The 17,869-nt window shown below is 63.6% G+C and overlaps 2 protein-coding genes across 2 annotated transcripts; both read right to left on the bottom strand.

Moving 5' to 3' along the window:
* Positions 1–912: 912 nt before the first annotated feature.
* Positions 913–6,864, bottom strand: ABCF3 (ATP binding cassette subfamily F member 3). The gene is made up of 21 exons (XM_051999814.1): positions 6,756–6,864; positions 6,522–6,669; positions 5,228–5,307; positions 4,857–4,903; positions 4,572–4,669; positions 4,364–4,486; positions 3,978–4,244; positions 3,732–3,812; positions 3,588–3,647; positions 3,421–3,477; positions 3,289–3,311; positions 3,116–3,171; positions 2,804–3,004; positions 2,639–2,715; positions 2,472–2,516; positions 2,261–2,393; positions 2,090–2,178; positions 1,913–2,004; positions 1,681–1,813; positions 1,469–1,556; positions 913–1,376 (listed from the first exon to the last, which is right to left on the bottom strand). Exons 1-21 carry the CDS (start codon positions 6,826–6,828, stop codon positions 1,218–1,220), a joined length of 2,130 nt encoding a protein of 709 aa, XP_051855774.1. The 5' UTR covers positions 6,829–6,864; the 3' UTR covers positions 913–1,217.
* A 1,423-nt stretch (positions 6,865–8,287) lies between these two features.
* Positions 8,288–16,046, bottom strand: AP2M1 (adaptor related protein complex 2 subunit mu 1). The gene is made up of 12 exons (XM_051999815.1): positions 15,928–16,046; positions 13,418–13,534; positions 12,056–12,321; positions 11,810–11,892; positions 11,500–11,505; positions 11,216–11,351; positions 10,997–11,138; positions 10,653–10,772; positions 10,420–10,555; positions 10,237–10,334; positions 9,874–9,985; positions 8,288–8,931 (listed from the first exon to the last, which is right to left on the bottom strand). The coding sequence occupies exons 2-12, from the start codon at positions 13,489–13,491 to the stop codon at positions 8,797–8,799; spliced, it is 1,308 nt and encodes a 435-aa protein (XP_051855775.1). The 5' UTR covers positions 13,492–13,534; positions 15,928–16,046; the 3' UTR covers positions 8,288–8,796.
* Positions 16,047–17,869: the final 1,823 nt, after the last annotated feature.

The raw sequence follows: 17,869 nt of genomic DNA, 5'->3' as shown, positions 1-17,869 counted from the left end.
AGCTACCATTTGCTCTCTGAGGACCAACCCCCAAAGTGCCCAAGTCCCCGGGATTTGTGGGTCACAATCACCAGGACCCCTCCATATAGACAGTTCCTTAAGAGGCAAAAGCACAAAGTCCATCAGCGTGACCAGGAGTTCAAACGGCTTAAAAGCCACGTGGGCAAAGGGAGCACTGAAGGTCACCCACTCATGTGGCAGGTTCAGGGAAGGCCTGGGCAACAGGTCAGAGGGATGACAAGAGGGTCACAGAAGCCAGGTTCTACAAAGGTTTTTCCACTTTCCATCTTTCCAAGGAAGATGGGCCAGGAAAAGGCTGGGAAAGGATGGATCAGCTACCGCCCTTAATTGTGCGCTTCTACAGCGACCACTACCCTCTCCTCCCTCCGGCGGGGCCGTCCCCAGGGGCCTCTTCTGGTTTCTAAGCCTCTAAAAGGCCAGCGTTTATTAATTCTCGACTCAAGCTGAAGCGAGGCGCCCTCAGGAGTCCCCCTCCCCTCACGTGAAGGAAAATGTGGAGGTAGAATTGGCAGGGAGCTCGTGGGCCGAGGACCCAGCTCTCCTGGAGGGCCCAGAGGCTGCGCCCGAGGCACTGGCTCAGGTCTTCAGTCCGCGGAGGGAGTGGGAGAATGGATGGAGGATGGGGCAGAGCAGCAGCCTGTGGCCAGGAAGAGAGGACCACTTGCCCTGCCTTCTACCGACCAAGACTGGGTGGTTGCCAGGCCAGGAGTCCTGGGCCACCGCCTCCCGAAAGCCCCGCATAGGCTGGGATCCGTCAGCTGCTGTTGCCTTAATCTGTGCCAAAGGCACTAGGAAAATCCAGAGCCGGAGAGCAGACCTTATACAGGGCCCCAGCTGCTTCCAAGGCAAGAGACATGAGTCCACCTCAAGGGGCAGAGACAAGGCGGGGGGGACAGATGGGGGGCAGGTTTAATTTACATGATGGCCACACCGGACCTAGGCAGAAATAGGGAGGGAGGCTATAGCCTCAGGAGCCTTCTCCACCCCACGGAGAACAATCCTCACAGCCCCTTCCCCGGAGCTCCCTAGGATGTTTAAGGGGAGCTTTGGTTTGGGGCGAGGGGTGAAGAAGAGAAGTTGGAATAAGGCTGTCCCCGTGTTTGGGGTAAGTCCATGGCCCAGGCCTAAAAAGCAAGTCTGCTGTCTGGGGGGGCCCGTGGGGGCCAGTCTGTGCCCCAGCTTCCAGCAGGAAGGTCCTAGAGGAAACCCTCCCGCCGGAACTGCTCCTGGAGAAGGTCCCGATACTGGTCAAAGCCCCCCTCGACCCGAGTGACACCTCCGCCTTCACACACCCACAGCTCCTGGCAGACCAGCCGGATGAACCGCTCGTCGTGGGACACGAGGATCACTCCGCCCTGCAGAGAGAAAAGGGGGAGGGGGTGGGTGGGTCAGCAGCAACTCTGTGCCAGCCAAAGGCATCCAAGGGGGAGGGGGTCCTGGGCCTCACCCTGAAGCTGTTGAGGGCCCGGCCTAAGGCCTCGATCGTCTCCATGTCCAGGTGATTCGTCGGCTCGTCCAGAATGTAGAAGTTGGGGCTACGAGAGAGAACCCGAGAGGTTTGTGCCACCCAGGGAGGGGCGGGGTCCCCCAGCCCGGGCTCCCAGGGGCAGGAGGGGAAGGCCGGGGAAGCAGACAGGGGAGCGCGCAGCGCGGTCTCACCAGGGCATGGTCATCTGGGCGAAGGCCACTCGGCTCTTCTGCCCTCCAGACAGGCTGGCGACAGGGCGGACGGCCAGCTCCCCGGAGATGCCGTAGCGTCCCAACTGGTGGCGATACTCCTCCTCGGGTCGCCCTACAACACGTCCCTCATCATGTGGGTCCCGGGCCGGGCTCGGGCAGCAAGCACACCTGTACCCACCCTTCCCCTCCCCCTCCCCCTCCCCCCACACACCAGGGAACTTGCGAGCCAGCAGCTCCACAGCGCTGACGTTCAGGTCCAGCTGCTCCACGTGGTGCTGGCTGAAATAGCCGATCTTCAGGTTTCTGCAGGGGAGCAGCGAGGGGAGGGTGAGGACACGGGCCGTGCTGCCAGACCTCTGGGGTGGGCGTGGGGGGAGGGGCTAGCTACCTGTGGGCGTGCCTGATCCCCCGCACGGGCGCCAGGTCTCCCATCAACAGCTTCAGCATGGTTGACTTCCCTGCTCCGTTCTCCCCCACCTGTAAGACACGACCCTCAGTGGGGCTGAGGGGGAGGCCCGTCGGCCACCCCGAGGCCCAGAGGCGGCCCCGGCCTTCTTACCACACAGATGCGAGACTCGAGGTCTGCCGAGACGGAGAGCCGGCTGAAGATGGGGTGCTGAGGGTCGTAGTAGAAGTCCACTTCGTCAAGTTGCAGAACGGGGGGCGAGAACTTTTCAAACCCGTCCGGAAACCTGCCCGAGGCGAGACGATGAGGCCTCTGCCCGGCCCCCCTTCTCCTTGAGCCCAGACCCCCTGAATGAGCCACTTACTTCATCACCACCTCCACCTCCTTGTCCACAGGCTTCAGCTCTGGCCTGAGGGAGACAGAGGGAGACCTCGTGGGTGACTTTGGGTGGGACGCAGGAGGAGGAAGAGGACAGCTCTGGGGCTCAGGGAGGGGTCAGACAATGGGGGCCACGCGGCTCTTGATACTCACAGCTTCTCCAGCAATTTGAGTTTACTCTGCACCTGGGAGGCTCTGTTGGCATTGTAGCGAAAGCGGTCGATGAAAACCTGAGGGACAGAGCGACCAGGGTGAGGCTCCTGCCTTCCCTCCCTCCACCCCCCCCCCCCATGGGCTCCTGGACCCGGGGACCCCCACCTGGATGTGCTGGCGGTACTGCTGCTGGGCCTCGTACTCGCGCTGCTGGCTCTTCAGCCGCTCCTGCTTGCTCTTGACGAAGGTCTCGAAGTCGCCGCGGTAACCGTCCAGCCGCTGGCTGTGTAGGTGGATGATGTCTGTGGCCACCGCATTCAAGAAGTTTCGGTCATGGGAAACAACCAAGATCGTTGAGGGCCAAGTCTGAGGGGTCACACGGAAAGGCACAACGTGGGGGGGGAGACCCCAGAAGTTCGAGACCAGATGACAATCCCACCTTCTCCTCATTCACCTGACCCCCCCAGCCCTACCCACCTGCAGATAATTCTCCAGCCACAAGATAGCGCGCACGTCCAACATGTTGGTGGGCTCTGAAGAGGAAGAAGAAACAAGCTGGAGAACCCGTGGTCCTTCCCAGACTCACCCACTGTGAGTCATCGGGCTCAGGACCCGTCCCCCTTTCATGCCCAGGCTTCCCAAGGACTCACCATCCAAGAGGAGCAGATCTGGCCTAAAGAGAAAAGGAGGGACACCATCACCCAGTCTCTTCGGCTGCCCCGTTTCCTTACCATGCTCTCACAAAGTCACCGAGTGCACCCTCCTCGGCCCCACAGACTCACCGGGCAAAGAGGGCCCTCGCCAGAGCCAGCCGCATCCTCCAGCCACCAGAGAACTCCCTGCAGAGAGAGAGAGAGACACCCAGACTCAAGGGTGGTGTGGGCCATGCTCAACAGGCAGAGCCGGCGGGAAGAGGGGCCCCAGGGCTGGCGGGGTGGGGGGCACTCACCGCGTGGGCTGCTGCTGCATCTTTGCATTAAAACCAAGGCCAGCAAGAATCACGGATGCCCTGGAAAGAGAGACAGAGGGCAAGTGGAAGAGGGAGTACAGAGGAATGGAGAAGGCAGAAAGGCGCCAAGGGGAGTCCGAGTACCTGGCAGGGGCTTTGTCAGCCTCGATCTCTTCAAGCTTGGCGTAGATCTCGGCAAGCTGGGCAGCCTCCGGGCCCTCCGCTCTGGGGGAAAGGCAATTAGTTGGGAGGAGACGGCCTACGGGAGCCCCTACCCCAGACCCCACAGGGCTACCTGCTGGCCCTCAGTTGCCTTCGGTGGCGTAGAGAATCTGGGGGGGGGGGGGGGGGAGTCCCCTGAGGGTCAGCCCTGTGGCTGGAGGTTCTCACCGGCCTGCTGCGATCTGGGCGCTGAGCTCCCGCTCCCGCTGCAGCAGCCCTTCCCGGAAGGTGTCGCTCTCCAGCACACTCTGCAAGGCCGGCGTGTCATCCCCTGCCACCTCCTGCTCCACATGGAGAAGGGAAATGTGGGCCGGGACTCGAAGACTCCGCGTCGCCAGCATCTTCAGCAACGTCGTCTTGCCCAGCCCATTCCGTCCCACTAGTCCGTAGCGTCGGCCCCATGCAAGGTTTACGTCTGCGCCCGTCAAGAGGACCCTGGTGGAGGAGGGAAGACGAGGAGCCTCAAGAATCGAGAGGAAGGGGAGAACAGGCCGAGTCTCCAGAAAGGGCCCTGCGTCTGCCCCCGGTTCCAGACATCCGAAACAAGCCCTCACCGCTCGCCAAATGAGACATCAAAGTTCTCGATCCGCACGTCGTATGACTTGTTCTTGCCAGAGGACTCCAGCCGGCTCTCCTTCTTGCTCCCTGCTTGGCTCGCCGAAGCCTCCTCCAGGACCCTGGGAAGGCGGAACAGGGAGTCACTTACAGTCCCCCCTCGCGCCTTGCCCTCCACAGCCTGCCCGCCCCCACTCCCGGGCTCACAGAGGGCCGGCTGTCTTGAGGGTGTCCTTCTCAGTTCGCTTCTCCTGCTTCGCCTTGAGCCGAGCCTCAGCCTTCTCCAGCTTCTTAGCGTTCACCGTCTGTGGCCAAGAGACAAACACGGCCATGCCTCCAGTGCCCGTTGGGGCGAGGTGCCCGATGTTTCCCACCAGAATGAGGAGCCCAGTGCGGGCCTGAGAGGCTCCTAAGCAGTATTCTGGGATCAGAGGTTCCCCCTCCCCCGGGAAGAAACCAAAGCCACCCTCTACGACTCCCTGCCCTCCTCACCGAAGACTGGTCCCTCTTCATCAGTGCTGGAAGCTTATCACCATAATCTAGAAAAAAGGCAGACGGTCATCTTTGCCTCATGCTTAAAACAGTCTCTAACTCCCATGTTCCCTGACCCTAATCTGTCCTCACCCCACTCCCCCCAAGCAAAGTCAACCACCTTAAAGGAAAGAAAGGACATAAGGGCAGGAGGACTATGGGGGCAGAACCAGAGGCAAAAGGGCCCGGGGATTTCTGAGCATCACTGGGGCAGGCGCGGCTCCAGCACAGACCGAGAGAGGGCACAGAGCCGGGCCCCCAAACATGGGCAAATGCACGGGACGGAGGGAGGGTGGGAGGCCGGGGAAGAGCCGGGCACTCCCTGCGCTCACCGTAACTTTCGGTCATCTTAGACAACTGGATGGGGGCGTCCAACAGCACCTGGCTGTTTCCTTGGCTCTGCGGCTCTGCCCTGTGGAGGAGGAAAGAGGTTGGCTGGGAAGAGGCGCCAGCTGGCCGAGGCTGGCGGACTTTGCCCCGATGCTCGGCGGCGGTGGAGTGGTTGTTTCAGGAAAGCCCTCTGTAAACCTCCAGGAGCGCAGGTACGCGTGCGAGCGGCCCCCGCGCCCAGGGCCCGACTGGCTCTGGTAAAGCCTCCGGCCTGCGACAAACGCTCACCAAGAAGCCGTGGGGGACGTTAAGGTGAAGTGGGAGAGTGACCTGGGCAAGGTGCGACCTCGAGGAGAGAGAAGATTTCTAGAGAAGGCGCTAGAAGGAAAGGAGGACGCCTCCAGTGTCCTAGACCCCCAGGCCCCCCCCTTCCGTCACTCACTCTGAGCTAGTCGCCCGGCCCGCTGAGCCCCACTTTCCCCACCCGCACTCCCTCCCAGCACTGGATCCTGGGACCCCAACCGCGGCTTCCCCCCTGTGCGGCTGCTCTCCCGGTGAATGGGGGGGTGGGGCGAGAAGAACGACAGCTCCCTTTCAGCTCCAAAGCTACACAGGGGTTTGCATTTCTCTGGGAGTTGAGGCTGAGCTGGGCCAGATTGTGAACAAGCTCCCTTCCTCAAACCCAACAAATATGTTAAGCCCTGTGTGCCGGGAGCCTCAATGTCCCCATCTGCACAACGAGGGGGTTTAGGTGACCTAGGACCCGTATTCCTCCTCCCGGGGGCTCAGTTTTTCCCCTTCTTCAGACAGAGAGAAGCTGCCACCAGCCTAGAGTCCCGGGGTCCCTCCCAGGCCTAAATCCCGAGGAGTAAAGGCCCTCCTGGCCAGCCTCCTCCGTGGGCTCTGGCTGCTTCATCTGAGAAAACCTCCCAACTCTGGGCAACCCCCTCGGCTTCTCCAACAGCAGGAGGAGCTGCCACAGGCTGGGCCGTCCCTCCCTCTGGGGTCCTCTCCTGCTTGGGGAGGTGGTTTTGGCCCCCACCGGCACCGCAGGCCCTTTTCCACCTCCTCCCACCCCCGAGCTCCGGCATGAGGGGAAGCTGTCTCTGGGCCCTCCCTTCCTCCTCCTTCCCAGAACTGGGGGATGTCTCCAGTCCCACCACCCCTCCTTCCATCCCTGGGTAACAAGGCTCGATGTCTCCAACCCTCCCGCGCCGCTCACCTAGCCCGACTCCTCTTCCTCGCCCTGACCCCTCCCCCTGCCTCAGTTTCCCCACGGCGGCGGCGGGTACGCACAGGCGCAGCGTGTTGAACATGCGCTGGCACACGGCCCGGATGCCCGCGCCATCCTTGCTGTCCCCGGACACCTCCTGCAGCAGCTCCCCCACGGCCTCCACCAGGTCGTCCACGGACTCGAAGTCGGCGCTGCCGCTGTGCAGGACGCCTGCGGACGGAGAGCCCGGGGGTCAGGCGGACCGGGCCGGGCGCCCCCTCCGGCCCCTCGCACCCTCACCGCCGGCTCCCGCTCACCTGTCACATAGTCAAACACCTGTCCGTCGATCTCAGGGAACTCGCTCCTCAGGATGTCGGCGCACGTCGCCATGTTCCAGCCGGGGCCCGCTCTGCGCAGGCGCCTTGAGGACGCCGACGCGCAACCACCGACACACCCCGCCCCGCCCCTTTAGCGTCGCTCGCGCGCAAGCGCCGTGCAGGTCCCGAACGGACACCGACCCACAAGACCCGCCTCTTCGACTCTTCCCAGCCTAGCGCTAGACTGTGCGCAGGCGCCATGAGGCCACCGACATGTTTGCGTTCCGCCCCTTCCGACTTTTCTAAGCTACTCGCAGATATTCGTGCGCAGGCGCTATACGATCGCAGACACGCAGTCCTCTACCACTATACTACGCCCCCCCGCCGACTCTTCGACGTTCCTCCCCGAACGTCACTCGAAGGCGCCGGAGTAAGATCCCTGTGAGCAGGCTACGGCCCCGCCTTCACTTTATTGAAATCAGCTGATCTCTGCCCCGCCCTTCTCCCCGCACAGGCGCCATGGTCATGGTCATCCCCTCATCCCTCACCCTCTCCACATCCTAACGCGCAGGCGCTGGCGGTGGCGTAAGGGAGCGTAGAAGAAAGATTACCCGACTGGGGTTAAGGGCCGGGATGAAATCGGCTAAAAGTAGCCCTTCCCACTTCCCAGCATCCTCCGTGCAAGTACGCCCTTCTAGCCCCGGCAGGTTTAGCCACGTGAATCGCGCAGATGCCTCCTGGGACTTGTGGTCCTAGAGCGGGCCCTGAGCCGGCAGGTAGCCCAAGGTCAGGAAGGGAGGGAGGGACCCCGGCCCAGCCGGCCCCTTAAAGAGGCAGGGGATGCTCTAAGCCGGTCCTTCCGTGGAGGGGTTGAGTTGGAGAGGAATGCATCGGACCGGCGGAGAGCCGGCTCCCGAAGCGAACGGGCTGTCGAGGCGGCGGACAGGGGCCTGGAGGGGGAATGAGGCCGGAGAGGTCACGCGAGAACTGGAGCTGTAGCTAAAAATATGAAGCGACTCCCCCACCACCCCCGAACAGCTCGAGCGGGAGAGGGAGCAGCCCAGCCGGGCCGAGGCAGAAATGGGACACTTCTCCCTTCCCCCACTGGATCCCATTCCTCCCCCTAGACTTGTGACTCCCCGTCACAGAAACTCTCCCTAGCCAGGGTGGGTAAGGGTCCGAAAAGCCCCAAGAACGAAGTCACGTGGCCAGCTGCTCTTTCTCCTTCCCCCTCCCCCAAAGAGCCCAGACCGGCTGATGAGGCCCCACGTGGTCTTTGCCCTTTGGGTCAGGGCCAGCCGTCTGTCACCAGTTAGGGCGTCTTCCCTCCAGGACAGTGAGAAGGGCCGGCCTACGCAAGGCGGAGGGCTGCTGCTCTGGAACGTCCCAAGCAGCCCCCTCCAAGGCAGGGGACAGCCACCCTAGAACCTCCCAAGCAGCCCCCCTCCCTTCAAGGCAGGGGACAGCCACTCTAGAACCTCCCAAGCAGCCCCCCCCCCCCAAGACTCCCAGACAGACAATGGGCTCGGGCGTCCGCTCTACAGAATTTATTGGGTTGATAACTGGACAAGTCACACGTGTACAAAATGGAGCTCACACTATCCCAAAGCAGGGGGCTGAGGGCAGGAAGGGGCGGGAGGCAGTTACTGGCCTTTCAGGGAGGTGCAGAGGCTAAGGGGCTCTGGCAGCCCATGCCCCTCCCCCCCACCCCTGGGAGAGGGTCAGAGGCATGGCCACCCAAGAGACCCTGGCCTGGCTTTGGTCACAAAACTCAAACAGAGCCCAGAGCTGGGCTGGGACGGACAAAATGAGGGCTGAGGGAGGTCAGGGGCGCTGAGGGCCCGGGGGCCCCAGGGGCCGCTCTGCTCATCCCCCGTGGTAGGGTCGGTCCAGACCTAGTCTAGGGGCTTGTGCAGGGGGTGTGCAGCGATGCAGGAAAGAGGAGACACCAACAGGAAGGAGTTGGGGCGGACAGCCCAGCCTGGCTCCTCCCCAGGGGGCACCCGGGTTGGTGAAGATTTGTGAGACCCCGGCCGGGCAGCTAGCAGCGGGTTTCATAGATACCACTGCGGCCGATGTAGCGCACCCATTTGATGACATCGTGGTCGCTGTAGTTCAGCTTGGGTTCAAACACCTTTAAGTATCGCACCTTCAGGCCGGAGGGTGCAAACGGTACCTGCAGAGCACGAAGAGGGTGAGGGACCCGCGTCTCCACTCCAGCACTCCCCAGAGGAAGGCGGGTGGTCCTCCTTCCCTTCCTAGGCGCCCCAATCTGCCTGGGCTCTGCAGTGCTCTTCCTTCAAGAACTGGTCCCAGAGCCACCTCCAGGAAGCCTTCCTTGATAATTCCAACTCTTAGGCTTCCCACCCTTGGGTTCCATCACGTGCACCCTGTGGTCTCCCCCCTCCTCCGGCGATTATAAGTCCCTTGAGATCATAGACTATGGACATTTCTGTGCAACACCGAGTGCCCAGCACATAGTGAGAAGAGGGAGGCAGATCTGGAGTTTGGGATCTTGGCAGTCCTAAAAAATGACCCAGCTCCGTCCCTCCTCCCTACCCACGTGGGCCTCGTGACCTCGCCAGGCTCAGAGGACGCGTGCAAGAGGAGCTTAGCAAAGGTTTCGGGCACCCAGACAAAAAGGATTTTCACCCACTTTTCTCCAGAGCCTAGCTGCAGAGTTCAAGGGTGACTAAACTCTTCTAAAGTTCATGAGCAGAGAGGTCGGGAAAATCCCAACTTGCACGGCAGTTGGCAACGGAGTTAGAAATGGCTGGCGTGGGGAGCCAGCGGGCTGCCCGGTGCCCCGGGGGGGGGGGGAGGGGGACCACTGGCTTCAAAAATCCTAAGGCCAAGTGACATAACAAAGCTCGAGTCCGGGTGACAATGGAAATTAGGCTTCGAGTTTGGGTTTTGCTCTCCCATTTCTCCTCCCTCTGCATATTCTTGTAGTCTACATGCTGTCCCAGGCTACCCTGTGTGGCTCCGGCACCAAGGACCCAGCCTCCTGGGTCCCGTCTGGTCCCGACTCTTCCTACAACCGGCTTTAGGGGAGCCTGGGCTCCCTGAGGTCACATCTTGAGATCATGCAGCCCCAGAGACTTCCTAAGGATCTCACCTCAAAGTTCATGGAGATGGGAGGCCGGGCCCACTTCTTCTTGTCGTTGGTCGGTAGCAGCTCAATCTCTGCGCTGATCTGTGATTCCTTCATCCCCGCCATGCGCTTGATCCTAAGGGGGTACGGGCAGAGGTGGCTGCTTTGTCGCCACGCTCCGGAGGGACCTCCAGGGTTGGGGGCAGGAGCTAAGGCCAGCAAAGTAGCAGGGGAGACAAGGAGGCTTGAAGGCCAGCTCCAGTCTCTGGGGAATTTTTGGGCCACAACTGGAGGAGACCCGGCAACAAAGGAGAGTAACGGGGGTGGGGCACTCTGGCGCTGGAGGCCCGGGGAAGTAGGCAGCCCCGCCCCCACCCCATCACTCACTTCCATACGATGGCGTTCTCACTGGCCTTGTACTTGGCTTTTCCTTTCATGCAGATCACTTGGACCCCACTTGTATTCAGCGGTGTTGGGATCCGGACCTAGGAGTCACGAGCCCGTCACCAAGAGCCCCACGTTGCCACAAGTGCTCCCTTCTCCCCAACTCCCTCAGCCCCCTTCCCGCACCTCAATTTTTTGGGCCAACAAGGAAGGCTTGAAGTTGGACTTAATGACAACTTTGACCTCCAGTTTGGTCCGTCCCACCTCCCGCACCAGGGGGATCACCCGGAAGGGAAGGATGATGTCCTTGGTGGTCCGGTACCTGTGGAAAGAAAGGGCAGGACAGTCAAGGAGCTGGGAACTCCCCAGCCTGCCCCCCGAGGCCCGGGGGCTCCCCAGCCTGCCCTGGGCCCACTTGCCTCATAAGCTCAAACTCTCCATCAGGGGGGATGAAGCTGATGCTCCGTTCAGAGTCAAACTTGCTGAGTCGCACGCACTGGTGGAAGGTGCAGTCGTCGATGGCGATAGACTGCTTCCCACTGTGGGCGGAAGCGAAGGCGTGAGCGGGGACCCCAAGGGAAGAAGGGGATGGGACCGGGGAGAGAGACCGGCCTTTGGAGCTGGGCCGGCTCAGCGGTGGGGAGCCTGACCAAGCCGGGCCGTCCAACGGCCCCAACGTGGGATGGAGGGGAACGCTTGGCCCTGGAGCCCGGCACCGAGGGCATGGTCCACGCCTCCCCTCCTACGCGGCGCCTCTGCCCACCTCTTGCCCGTCTCGTCGGCGGTGCCCTTGCCCTGCTTCTCAATGACAATCTTGTCGTTCATCCCGAACTTGCACTCGGGCATGCCGCTCAAATAGCTCTTCATGACGACCCGGCCAGACACGTGCGCGCTCAGCACCTGCCCTGGGGAAGGGAGGCCAGAGTCAGGCTGTCCCGGGAGAAGGGGCCGCCCGGCCTCGCCCCGGGGCTCGCCCTCTCACCTTGAGGAGACATGAGCAGGTTGACGCTCTCAAGCACGTCCAGGAAGAGCTCGTTCCGACGATATTTGATGCCCTCGCGCCGCCAACCGATCTGCCCCGTCACCTGGCTGGTGATCTGGGACTGCTCCTCCTTTGTCTGAGAGGAGGGAGCAGGGAGGAGTCACAGGAAGCTCCCGCTCCAACCCTCCCATGTCCCCCTTGAATCTTCCCCACCCAGCCTCCCAGACACAGGGAGGAGCCTGGCAGAGCCCCAGGCAAGGAAACTGAGGCACCGACCTACCTACCTGATGCTGAGGAAGGGCCACAAGGAAGAAGAAGGGAGCCGGGGGAGAATCAGCACCGGAACAGAGGAAAAGAGAAGCGCAGCAGGTGAGACCCAGGCCCCAGAGGGGCCCCCACGTGTGGGGCCCCACACCATCTGCTCGCCCATCCTGGGGGCCCCTCACCAAGTCACAGGAAAGAACTCAGGGACAGCAGACAAAGGGGCTCCCCCAGCCTGCACTTCCTCGGCTGATCTCGGACGCTGGCCCAGCCCGGCCCTCCCCATCAGGCCACACGACAGCCTGGCCAGGAAGACGTGCCCGGCTCCCGTACCTGGCTCTTGATGCCCTGCTGAGTGATGAACGTTTTCAGAGCTCCCGTCTCCGAGTTTTGGGGGTAGCCAAAGTCCAGGATCTCTGCAGGGGGAGACGGCCATTGGTTGGGGTGCCGCTGGGCCTGGGGGCGGGACTTAAAGGCCGACATCCGGACCCCACCCTGCAGTGAAGGACGCCCCCACCCCAACGCCCAGGGCCCGCCTCCTGCTCCGGGGTCTGGCTGGGCTGCCCGGGGCCCCCTCACCATCCAGCAGCTCATAGATGAGCACAAAGTTGTTCTTGATGTTCTCCTCGCTGATCTTGCCAAAGTAAGCGGCCATGACGTCGCACATCTTATAGAGGAACTCGAAGACCATGGCGGCGTTGACATTTTGCTTGGTGACAGCTGCCAGCCAGATGTTGGAGCGCTTGACGTGGAAGAAGCTGGTGCGGGCAATGTTGGTGACGGGGGAGCGCACCTGCTGCCGGGCGTGGATCACGTTGACGCGGAAGGCGTCCACGGCGTTCCGCCTGGAGGGGGGAGCCACGAGCCGTTCAGGGCCCGGCCGAGCGCCCCCCCGAGGTGACGCTCCCAGCCGTCACCAGCCCCCGGGCCCTCCCCGAGAGGAGCAGCCTCCCTTCTTGCCTGGGTCAGGCTGAAAAGAGATGGGATGACCAGCTGCCAGGGACTCTGGGCAGGCCTAAGAGGAAGGGACCGACCGCCAGGCTTGCACCCGAGTGCCCTCCCTCGGGAAGTGGGCCTCCGGCCGCCCGAGGACCCGGCCGAAGGCCCAATGGCTGCAGCCGCTCCAAACGCCCCCCTGCCAGCCGGTCCCCCTCTTGGGGGGAGGGGGAGTGGAAGTGCTCAAGCAGGATCGGATTCCTGAGCCAGTGGAGGGAGGGGGAAGAGGGAGGTTCCGGGCAAGTCGCCCCGTGCCCACCTATGCCAAGGGCCGCAGCTGGCAGGCCGCTTACCTATTGCTACGGCAGCCAATGAGATGGGATGAGAAAAATGAGGCCAGCGAGGAGAATAGTGACGGCAACAAGAGAAAGGGTTAGACAGACACATGGACACACGGACACACAGACAGAGGAGGCCCACGGCAGGCTCCGGCCGAGGCCTGGGGCGACAGAGAGAAGAGGAGGCCCCGGCAGCGAGTCCCTCGGGGCGGGCAGCGGGAGGCTCCTCCGCAGCCCCCACCCAGCAGCCGCGGCCCCTCGGCACGGCTCACGGGGGCCCGAGACAGAGAAGGCGCCGGCTCAGAGCTCCCAAGCGGACGGGGCAGGAAGCAGCCAAGCTGTCTGCTGGGCTCCCTCTGAGGGCCCGGGCCAAGCGCCTGCCTCGTGTGCAGCCTGTCAGAGGCCAGGCCCGGGAGCCCAGCTCCAGGGCTCCTTCTCGCCACCTGGGCAGGGCCGGCGCCCTCGTGTCCCTGCCCCTTCCAGGCCGGCCCGGAGGCTCTGGCCAAGCGCTCGCCAAGCGGTGGAAGCGCACGGTGGGGGTCCTGGCAGCCCCGACCTGGCCATTCCCAGAGCGGCCGGGGCAGCGGGCCCGGGCCCAGGCTCCAAGCTTCCCGCGCCCTCCGGCCTGGCCGACCCTCCGCATGCACAGACCACCGGGGGCACTCACCCGATGTCATCTCGGTAGACCCGGGAGATGAGCACCTCCCCCTTGTGGTTGTAGATGAAAAGTCCTCCGATCATGGTGGCCACTCAGTCTCCTCTGCCCATGGCTCTGAGAACAGACCTGGGGGAGGCGATGGGAAGGTGAGGCCGGGCACCAGCTGCGGGCACCAGGGCCAAGTGCCCGGGAGGCCTCACCCACAGCCCGAGACAAGGGGGGCAGCGCGGGGTCGGAGACTGGAGGCCGGGCCGGACGCTTCCCCCTCCCCAGCCTCTGTAACTCAGGGGGCCGGGTGGCCAGCAGCCCCCCAGCCCCTCCTGGGCCCCGTTTCCAGGCTTCCCCTTTGTCCGAGAGCCGGCTGCCAAAGGCGCCTCCCCCTGCAGCCCAGCTGGGCCGTGGGAGGGCAGATTAGAGAGGCCTCGGGGTGACGCCCCAAACCCGGCAGCGGCTTAAGCAGCTTAGGAGAGCCAGGAGCGGAGCCGGCAGTCCCCGGCTTCTAGCAGGGAGCCGCGTCCAGCGCAGAGCGAGGCCCTGGCCCGACCCCCGTGGGCTCAGCTGGGCCCCACACTGGCGGCTGCCAGACCCCAGGCCAGCCCCCTCCTCAGGCCTCAGTCTCTTAACCTGTAAAATGGGAAGGCTGAATGGGCCTGTAATCCATAAAGCCTTTCTCCAGCCTAAAGTGCTTTGATTTGTCTTCCGGTTTCTGGGTCCCTGGGGCTTCCGGGGAGGGGGCGCCGCTGCCAGTCTAAGGAAGGGCCACTCGTTCCCCGGGATTAGGCCTGCATCGGTTACTCTCCCCTCCCCCAACAGCTCAGTGGTGTTTCCAGCCTGCGCTCCTCAGAGGCCTTCTGCGCGGCTTGGGATTCCCCATGAAAAAAGGGGCTCAGAGGAGGATGAGGGCCCGGGGTCGAGGGCAGGGCTGGGCCCAGCATCATGGCGGGGAGAAGGGAACCCCGAGAGCTTCCTTAAGGGGGAGCGAGCCTGACAGATTGGGAAAGGCCTGAGCCGGGCAGATTTTGAATGGGGTGGGGGGAGGGGGAAGCCTGGAGGAAGTTCCTCTCTAGAAAAAGGACAAGAGATGTTTCTTGGAAATCCGGAAGGGTGGGAGTCAGGGGCGGGGGTGGATCCCTCCAAGAGGACAACTGGGTGGGGGGAGGGCAGGGTCCTTGTCTGCAAAGGGAGGGACACCCCAGCACCTCGGGCCAAGGGGAAGGAGAGGGGGAGGCAGGAAAAAACTGAAGAGGGTCCTGGGGCGAGCAGCCGGACTGGCTCTGAGAAAAGGGGGGCTAGAAAGGCAAAGGTGGGAGGGAAGGGGGGGGAGCCCAAGCAGCCAGAGGGGCGGGGAGCTTCACCTAGAGCCCAAGGGCAGGTCTCATGACCCCCCAGAGGAGGGGTGGGGGGGGCTGCGAGCGGCTCTGCCCCCAGGGCTGGGAAGGAAGAAGGCCTAACTCCTTTCTAGGTGGGGAGGAGGGAGGTTCTTCAGGGATGACAGGGCTCCCAGCTGACCGCAGCTCGGCCTCTGGTCCTGGAAAGCTCAGTGGGAGCCGGGCCTGTGGCAGGGGGTGGGCAGCAGCAAACACGGCAGGTGGAGGGAAGAGCCCCAGGCCAGGGCCTGGGAGGGGGCACGCGGAGGGTTTCTCCTAGTGGGGATGGGGCGTGTCCAGGTGACACCTCCCCTGGAAAAGGGCTATCGGCTGGGCGGGGGTGGGGCAGGGCAAGCCCCTTCGGGAGGGAAGGGTCACTGGCTCCTGGGCTAGGAGTGGGCCAGGAAACAAGAGACAATGAAGGAAGGGGGATGGGAGGGCAGGGTCCGCGGGCCTCCTGGGTAATGGGCAGTGCCAGCCTCCGTCCCCCAAGGGCCAGCCCGGGGCTGGGCACTCTGCCATGGGGCTGGGGTCTCCAGCTGCGGGAGGAGAGGAATGCAGGGCTCTAGGTTTGTAGCTGGAAGCTTATTTCCTCATTTCAACTAAGGAAAAACCTTAATCCCGCTCCTTGCTAGTGAGAGGCAGACTGGCAGCCGGGAGCTGTCCTGGGGGTCGGGCAGTTGCCAGGCTCCGAGCCTCGGGGGGTGTGGGTGAAGCAGGGCGGGGGAGGGGAGCTTCTTTTTGGGGGGGATTTGCACCGTCCCTCTCCAGAAGTCTGGTGGGGGGAAGGCGGGGTCATCCTTGAGGTCACGAAAGGGGCCGAGCTGGGGCCGGCACAGCTGGGGGTCAGGAGACGTCCCAGCCCGGGGACAACGGCAGCTCAAGCTAGGGGGCCCTCGGTGATCCTGCCCTAGGGGGTCAGCCGAGGTCCTGGGAGGGGTCCCGGAGAGCCGGGGGGGAGGGGAAAATCCGGGATCCGTGCTGGGGGGAAGGGGTCAGTCTCGGTCCTGGAGAGGAGGTCCGGGGGGAGTCCCGAGGTGGGGTCTCGGGGGGGGGGTCCGGGCCTGCCTCCCCACCCCCGCCCCCGCCGCGCCCCGAGGCATCCATTGATCGCCGCGGCGCTCGGTCCCAGCCTCCCGCGCCCCAGCTCACCAGGCGCCGCCGCGACCCGTCCGTCCGTCGGTCGTTCGGTCAGTCGGTCAGTGCGAGGTCCGGCTGCGCCGCCGCTGCCGCCGCTGCCGCCGCCGCCGCTCCCAAGATGTCCGCCCGCCCCCCGCCCGCGGCCTCAGCTTTCACCGCAGTGCCGGCTCCGCCCCGGTCTGCCTGCCCCGCCCGGCTAGGTCCACTGCGCACGCGCGCCGGCTCTCCTCGGACTACCACTCCCGACGGGCCCCTAAGCGCCGGCGCCGGACATGCGCAGATCGTGCCACACTACACCTCCCAGCAGGCTCCGGGGGCCCTTCTCTCGTCAACTTCTCTTCCCTCGGGAAAAGAGTCTCCCAGCATGCTTCCCTCCGTTTCCTCACGGAGCTCGCTGGGAAATGTAGTCGGCGTGTGTGCCTCTGCCTAGCTCTTGTAGGAACCTGGATTCAGAGCCGGAAAGAGCTTTAGAGGTCAAAAATCTCAGGCTTAGAGCTAGAACGGCCACCTAAGTCCCGCCCATTATTTTAGGAAGAGGAAACTGAGGCACAGGAAGACGAAATGTCTGCCACCTAGTGGACGCTTAATAAAATGTTTGTTGCTGGCCCAAGGTCGCTCAGGAAGCTCCAAGGCAGAATCCGAACCCAAGTCCTTTTGACTTCCAATCTCCTGGGTTCCTCAACACCGCCCGAGGTTTGGAACCGGAAGGAAAGTCCAAGGCCACCTAAGGCCCAGCCTTCTCCCGCAGCCTGTTTGCCAGGGTTGGCTCCCTGTAGCCAGGGCGGCGCCCCTCCCCCTGGGGGTGCTCCCCAGTCCGGGACGCCCTCCCGCTCCGCCCGCGGGGCTGCCCTTCCCCGAGGCGCCCTTAGTGGCGCCCTCCGGGCTTGCTCGGGCACTTTCCGGCCTGCCTAGTGTTGGGCCGCAGGGACTGCTGGGGGTGGGGAGGAGACCCGTCCCGCTCCCGCGCCCCCACGAGCTTAGTGAAGGCTTGTTGCAGGACCGGTGGAGGCTCCGGGCCGCTGGGGACCCAGCTCCCTTTCCGGCCAGGGCGCCCCGCGCCGACCGAGGCCGGCACCGCATGGAGCGGAAGCCTCCCGAGGGCAGCACTGGCCCTTTTCGTGCCCCCCTCCACCTGGCGCAGAGAATAAAGGCCCGCTTCGGGCTGGTTATTTGAGGGACTTTTAACCTCGCTGGACTTAGCGGAGCTTAGATCCCCCTCCCCCCTTTTCTGAAGGAACAAGGAGGTTTATCCCTGGGAGAATGGGGGGGGGGCACCCTCCGGCACTAAAGGCTTCTGGGGGTTGTGCTCAGGACTGAAAGCGGTCTGACCTCGGAGGTTTCTCCTGGGCCCGGGAAGCCGGAGACCGCCGGGGAGAAGGCTGGGGCGGGGGGCGGGCTGCAAGGACCCATGGCCGGCCAGCAAGATCACCCCGCTCCCGGACCCCTGCGGAGGCAGGGGGGCCGCTTCCATCCCAGACTTCCCCCCAGGCTGCCGGGGTTCCGTCTCCTTCGCTGGGCATTCAAAGCCCTCCACCGCGGACCCCGGATCTGCCCTTGAAGCCTCCCCTTTGCTCAGGTAGCAGATGTGAGTTGTTGAGCCTTTGCTGACTGCGGAGCACTGTGCGAGGCCCTGGGGGAACGTTAGGTTTAGATAAACCTCAGTTTCTGCTCCCGGAGCCTCCACTCTGAGAGGCGGAGGACAGGGAACTGGGGGGGGTGGGGGAGAGGAGGGAGGAGGGCGAGTCCTCCCAGCCCGAGTTCCAGTGTGACCCCAGACACTTCCTCCTCAACTCACTCAGCCGGCTTACCGGCGTCCTCCACCGTAAAGCAGAGTAACAGCAGCACCCTCGGGATCTCCATGAGATAGTATGTGCAAAGCGCTTGGCACAGTGCCTGGCACACAGTAGGCGCTCTATAAATGCTTCCCCCTCCACATCCCCCACGTCCCCAAGGG

This window comes from Antechinus flavipes, chromosome 4 (assembly GCF_016432865.1).
Source record: "Antechinus flavipes isolate AdamAnt ecotype Samford, QLD, Australia chromosome 4, AdamAnt_v2, whole genome shotgun sequence".
Classification (NCBI taxonomy): Eukaryota; Metazoa; Chordata; class Mammalia; order Dasyuromorphia; family Dasyuridae; genus Antechinus; species Antechinus flavipes.
This window is presented reverse-complemented; position numbering and strand designations above follow the sequence as displayed.

Bases quoted from the DNA above. Each gene is read 5' to 3' on its own strand.
- AP2M1 (XM_051999815.1), bottom strand. From the start codon at position 13,491: ATGATCGGAGGACTTTTCATCTACAACCACAAGGGGGAGGTGCTCATC. The intron at 11,893-12,055 runs GTGAGGGGGCCC...CTCCCCCTGCAG, and splicing joins CATCTATGAGCTGCTGGATG to AGATCCTGGACTTTGGCTAC. The intron at 10,335-10,419 runs GTGCGGGAAGGG...CGTGACTCCTAG, and splicing joins TGTTGGCCCAAAAAATTGAG to GTCCGGATCCCAACACCGCT.
- ABCF3 (XM_051999814.1), bottom strand. From the start codon at position 6,828: ATGGCGACGTGCGCCGACATCCTGAGGAGCGAGTTCCCTGAGATCGAC. The intron at 4,487-4,571 runs GTGAGCCCGGGA...CCGCCTTCCCAG, and splicing joins CTCAAGACAGCCGGCCCTCT to GGTCCTGGAGGAGGCTTCGG. The intron at 3,172-3,288 runs GTGAGTCCTTGG...CTTCCTCTTCAG, and splicing joins AGATCTGCTCCTCTTGGATG to AGCCCACCAACATGTTGGAC.